The sequence below is a fragment of the Rhea americana genome, unplaced genomic scaffold (genome assembly GCF_003343005.1).
Source record: "Rhea americana isolate MKP2758 unplaced genomic scaffold, rheAme1 scaffold_18, whole genome shotgun sequence".
NCBI lineage: Eukaryota > Metazoa > Chordata > Aves > Rheiformes > Rheidae > Rhea > Rhea americana.
Window position 1 is genome coordinate 7,115,097 of NW_028185927.1, and position 6,322 is coordinate 7,121,418.

General features: G+C 53.3%; 1 protein-coding gene across 1 annotated transcript in view; it reads right to left on the reverse strand.

The window, feature by feature from the left end:
- Nucleotides 1–5,085, reverse strand: part of ABCD4 (ATP binding cassette subfamily D member 4) — a 21,383-nt gene extending 16,298 nt beyond the window's left edge. Inside the window, exon 1 of the mRNA XM_085301826.1 lies at nt 4,925–5,085. Coding sequence (XP_085157952.1) covers nt 4,925–5,085 — 161 coding nt within the window. The remainder of the gene's footprint in view (nt 1–4,924) is intronic.
- Between the last annotated feature and the right edge of the window lie 1,237 nt (nt 5,086–6,322).

Here is a 6,322-nt window from a genome sequence, read left to right on the forward strand (position 1 = left end):
CGGCGGCGGCGCAGAGGGCCTTCGCGGCCCTATCGCTCCGTTATCGCCCGCATTTTTGCGCCGCTGACTCACGTTGCCGGCGCGGCCGGTTGTCTCCGCCGGCGCGTGGGCGAGACGAGGGGTTTTGCCCCTCCCAGGGGACCGCAGCCCCGTTAGCGCAGTGCCGGGGGCCCGCGTCCTTCAGCGTCACTTTCAGTTTTCTTAGTTTTTTTTTTTTTTTCCCCAGGTTTGGAGAGTCACCAGATCTCTAGGTTACGGGTTTACCTCAAGGAAATCACGCACGCGCGTGATCGTAAGAGATCAGCCGAGGTGGGGTCGCAGGCTGCCTCCCGCGTCTCTCAGGCCCGCCGTGCTGCGTAGACCGTTCCCTGAGCCCGCGGGCTCCCGCACGAAGCCCGCGGGACCAGAGCACCTTCCCTGCAGCCCGACTCTGAGCAGCCTCGTTCTCCTACCAGTTCCTCGCCTCTCAGCCCTTCTTCTTCATCCTCTGCCCCAGCCTCACCTCCTCCCTCTGTGCCTCGTTGCTACCTGCTCGTGGGCCCAGGCACTTCAAAACGTAAAACTGGAGCAGACGCTCAGCAGTGAAAGGAAGCGCAGCAGGCTTTCCTCGCTCAGCGAGTGGCACTGTCCCTGGGCAGGGTCCCCATCTCCTTTGTAGCATCCTCCTCCTTTCGTCCCTTTTACTACTGGAATTCACAATGCTATCAGTCATATTTGAAGGTTAAGCTCCAAAGGGCAGAGATCAGCCCTATAAAAACCTGACCTCAGCGGTGACTAATTTTTGTTAAAAGGATCGGGGTTTTTTTTTGTTTTTGTTTTTTTTCTCAGCTGTTGCATCAGACTTGGGTGACGATTGCTCATAGGCAGTCGCATTCTCTCAGGGTGCAATACTGCAGCAGYGGCGATCGTGTGTGTCACCATGTCAGTGGTTACTGGGACTGAACCAACCCCTTTGCTCCCTCTCCCACATTATAGCCGGGGGACTTTCCTCTCCTTCCCTCCCCTGCTGATGGCATGGCTTCCCAAGGAAGCCAGAAGATTTGGCACAGAGATGAGCTGGCCACAAGGGGCTACCCCAAACCCTTCTCGCTGCCTCGTCCCTGCGCTCCGTCCTGTCCCGACCCCCCACGGCCACCACCTGATAAAGCACATACTGTGAGCTGCCTTTAGTGAATCAGTGCCAAGATTTTTCCTGGGACCCCTCCTAACAGCCAAGATCAAGAACAAAAGAGTAGCGACTCCTCCGGTCCCCTCCATCCCCCACCGAGGCTGTGCCCTAGACACTCGGAGCTGCTCTCAGCACCGAAACATTTACATCTTTTACAGCACTCTGCTCTACTTCTCACGTTTCTCCCCGAGCAAACAGTATGGCCATCTCAGAGTGTGCCTGGGGGCAGGGCTTGGGAAAGGGTTGGGGAATCACAGCTTTTGCAGGGTTGTATGGCTGTGTTTACACTGCAGGGCCATATCTCAGATCCCCGACTAGCTACAGACCCAAGAGAACCCCTCTCTACACTGCTAACTCTTCACTAAACAGCCCCCAATAGACCCCAGAAGGGGAGAGAKAGGAATGGTTTACTAAATCCGAGGCTCCTTGGGGCCGTGCAGGTTAATTCATTCTGGTGTTTAACTCCAGCYCCATCTGCTCCTGTTTGCTAGGTGTGAAACACCCCATCCCCCGTCCTTCTCCCTTCTCSCCCTGCATGTGGTCAGGCTCCTCTGACTCGCTTACTCAGACTCGCCCTGGATCCTGCCTGGCCCCTCCGCACTGCCTGCCTCTCCGTGTCCCGCAGTCCCGGCAATYCCCCTTCGCTGCGTTCTGCAGCCCCTTTCCATCTCGCCCGCTCTGCCCTCTCTCATGCGTAGGTGGGATGGAGAGAGCAGTTTGACAAACCTCTCGCTCAGTAGTGGCAGAGGAGTACGTAGCCCCAGGTCCTCCCAGCACAAGCCAGAGCAGAGACCACGAAGGCTGCCACGACCACTGAAAGAAACAAAACCWCAGTCTTGGCTCTTCAGCTTTCCTTCCCTCAGTCTTTCCACCACAGCTTTTTCTTACTGCTGGCAGTTTTCTGCAACCGTGCATAATGATGTATTGCTGTAAGAATATCTTMTTCCCAGTCATTCCAAAATTGCCTGCTGTGTCCTGCCTGTTTCCAATTGCCTGTTGTCTCTGGGCCTCTATATGTGCCCCTCCTCACCACAGCTTGCAACTTCTTCAGTTTAGTATCACCTGCAAGCTTTAGCCCACCCTCTACTCATTAATAAGTAAGGGTATTTGGCCGGATATAATGCAAACTCTTGTCCTGAGTTGCAGYCTGGTTTAGGGTATAATCTAAACTGAATAGTTTTCAGCTGGATCACTGACATGAACTGGCTCATACACAGTCACCCACACCCCAGTGCCAATGCAAAGCAGAGGGTGGGAATGGAGAACCAAAGGGGAGCGAATGGCAAAGACAAGGCTCAGCTGGGCTTAACCACCATGGAGCCACACCATCGATTCCTGCTGTGGTATCTTAATGATTCTGTCTTTTTCTCCTCCATGCACTGTGCCTTAATTAGCCTTTCCCCCTCCTGTGGGCCCAACTGCTCTGCTTTCTTTCAAATCTTTCTTCCTTTTGCTTTGGCTCTAACAGTGTCTTTCTACTGTACACTTCAAAGGCTTTGCTCACTGCATCTCCCCTGTGCTGGCATTGGCTGGTAACACCCCGAAGCAGGCCAGGTCTGCCATGAAATCTCAGTCATTAAAATGTCTTCAGGTCCTCTAGATCTGGGAAAGAAGCAGGAATGGGGGAGGAGGGGTGAGGAAGGATTTTCACCATTTCACCTCTGGGAATAGTTATTCGTAACACAGGAAAAGCAAGGGGGAAACCAGCCCCCTCCTCCACCCACCCTCCAGAGCGGAGAGCCTGCTGAGGGCAGAGTCCTTTTATGTGCAAGTGGGAGGGAAGGAGAGTGTGAGGGCTTCAGAGGGAAACGCTTTGATCTTGACTTTGAATCTCCTACCGTTCCCAGCTCTTCTCCACCCCTCCCACCTATGGCTGGGAGCTCAGGATATGGCTAAGAGTCTTGTTCCTTGTCCCAGTGCCATGGAACTGCGCATGGTTTTTCACAATTAATTCCCTACTGTCTCAGCAGGAGTGTGGTATYTCTGGGAGCAAGGGGACAGCACCAGCACCAAGTTCAAGCCATTTCCCTCCGATCTCACAGAGCAGGCAGGAAGGGGAAACTGAGCCAGACAAAAGCCAGAAGGGAAGAGAGCCTTGAGCAGAAGCAGAGGGTTATCAGAGATGGGACTTACTTTCAGGGCTCAGCTACTCCTGGGCAGGGAACAGGGCAGGCCTGGCTCTCTGGTGTGCTCCTGATGTATTAGATGGCCAGCCCTGAACATCACCCTGAAGATGAACTGGGAGGTAGCTGCCATTGCCAGAGGGACTGGGTGTTCGGGGTCACTCTCAGGGGACAGCACTGAGATTCCCTGGTCCTACAGAGGAATAAAGGGGAAATCTGAAGTGACAGAGAGAAAAACAGTGTGAGGGATCCAGGTGTTCTGGACAGGATGGRAAAGAAGTGGCAGGGAGGGGTGCTGGGTCTTTTGTAAGGGAAGAGGAATGACACCGAGCTCTGAGTCACTACAGAGGAAGTGGGCAATGGGATGTAGGAGAGCCTCAAATCTCTTGTTCAAGGTGAGATCAAATGCTCAGGCCAATTTCCCACTTCCCTTGGGGAGATGAAACTTCTGGCTGGGTCTTGTCACCAAATTTCCTAAAGTTCAGGTCAAGTTCTTCTGCCCTCCGTGCCATTCATCTGTCCTCAATCATATGGCTGAAGTCACCCCCATTAATTCCTCTCACTCTGAGATATACGCGCCCAGCTGTCGCTGCTCTCCAGTCTTCACTTCAACACCGCAAAAACAGACTTTGCACTTCTCATCTTCTTCCATATTCCAATCACTCTAGCTCCTGTAGCTCCTGACTGAAAACTCCCTGTAGTTTGTCACTGTCTCTCTTCGAGTGGGGTGAGCAGAACTGAATACAGTAGCCCATCTGCTTGCACTCAGTTGTATCCAGGGACTTGGACAAAATCAGGGTGCCTCACAGGACATCTCTGCAGCAGTCCGCCTATCTGAGCATCCCTATAGGAGCTGTAGCCAAGCGTGAGGCAGTGGGTTCGGAGCTGGTGTCTGGACAGGGAATGAGAAGTGCTAGACAGCAGGAACACAAAACTAGGACTTCTAGCATTTGTTACTACAAAGTTACTACAAAGATTGCGGTTGCCTCCATGTTTTCCAGATCTCTGTCAGGCCTAGTTGCACCAGAACCACAAAGAATATCCATCGTGCAACTTGATCTTCCTTCTACATAAAATTGGTGGGCAGACTGCAGCTGACCCTGTTTCTGCTGCCAAAAAGTGAGGGAGAAACCTAGCCTGGGCAGCTGACATTTAGCATCCTCCTGGAAGCCCTTCATGCTCTCAGTCCTGCCAGCCCTCAGCAGCCTCAGCTGCCCCTGACTTCCTAGAGGGCTGAGAGTGCTCAGATTCTGACTCTGCAGTGGTCTGAAGGAAGAAAGATGGGAAAAACAGAAGTAGGGTGCCAGCAAGTGCTTTGAGGGGATGGTCATGCCAATTTAGTGCACCAGTTGCAGCCAACTAGCTGACAGTCTGACCTGCCTCGAATGGCATTTGGCTGTAGCAGAAGTTTCAACGACATCCCACTGTTCTGTCCTAGGCAATGGTCTCCTTTAGTCCAGCCATGGACAACAGTGCAGTAGAAAGAGGACTCTGACTTGCTACACTCCTGAAAGTCCCATAGATGGAGGTAGGATTGGGGAGTTTTCCTGCTGGGGGGAATAACTAAGTGCTTGAATGGTGTCCCCATGACTGGTCCTGCCAGGGTTATCACCTTCCAGTAACACAGCCTCACCGCATGCAGGAACCCAGCACCGTGTCCTGGGGAGACCCGTCCTCACTGCTCTCAAACCAAGGAGAATTATTGTCTGCTGAAACTGGGGAAGGCTCGATGGCCGGTCTTAGAGCAATAAAACATCCAGTGTGGTTGAGAACACAGTGCCTTGAGACCCACATGCGGCTGGATGTCTCTGCACCTTTGCTCTGGGACTTGTCTGAGAGAGGGCAGGCTGCAGCAGGCAGGATAAAGCCCATCAGGAAGAAAAGCTTCTGGCACCCAGAGCTAAACTGCAAAGGTCTCCGTGACCTGCTGTCATGCTGAAACATCCTGTGCCAAACCAGGGACCAGAGAGCGCACTGGTTTCCCACTGAAGTCCTTCAAGAAACAGAAAAATGCTAACTACTTGTTTATGTGCTGGAAGCCCGTGTGTGCAGTCATCTGCATAACAGAACTGCTCGGGCTGTCTCTTTGTGTGTTTTCCAGCTCCTATGTTAATCACTGACCCTGCTGACTCTGGCATTTACCAGTGTCTCACTGCCCTGTGAGTGCTACTTTGCATTTGCAACCAAAGAAGTTAAAAGGATGAAGGATGAGAAGGGGAGCTCAGGAGCTGTGGATATGAACACCAGCCTGCCAGGGAAAAAAAACAGGACTGGCCAGCTTGTTAGCAAGAGCGGAGCTGGCTTTGGAGATACGGATGTTACCTGATGGGGAATAAAGCTCAGCAGACAACTCTTTAGGTCTCTCTTCCTTGCATTTTAGCTTTTCTGCATCAAGTAAGAGTAATCGCAGCAAAGGCCGAATCCCAGGCTTCAGTGCCAGCTTGGGTGGTGGCTGCTAAATCCTGCTGGGGGGGGCTTGGAAGTAGCTGAGAATGGGGCCAGTCTGCAGCTTGCAGGGAGCCTGTTGCTCCTGTCAAAGTCCTCGTCCTTCCTCCCCCCCTGCACTCCTGCACTGAGATGTGAGACAGGAGGAGTGGGGGAAAATGCTTTGGGGTATGTTCCTCTGCAGGAGGTAGAAGGTACCTCAGGGAAGGTGACCCTTGATTCACTCAGTGATTCCTCGTCCCAAACTGAAACGTGAGGCRGCTGGATGCACTCAGCACCAGCTGAAGAGGGATCTGAGCACGTTTCCCTTCTTCGAAGGCCCTTCCTTACTTTTCTTCCCGGATAGCCCAGGAATCACGTAACTAGTGTCTCCTTATTGCCAAACGTTGCAGCGGAAGGAATGGCCGAAGGGAGGCTCCCYGCAGGTGGCTGCGCAGGGGAAGGAAGCCCTTGGCACCTCTGACATTCCCACGTCAGGAGAGTCCCCAGTGCCCTGCGCTGGCTCACGTCCCATGTTCCTGCATCAGGACCATCCCTGGTGCCCGACGCTGGCTCACGTCCCACGTTCCCACATCGGGAGCGTCCC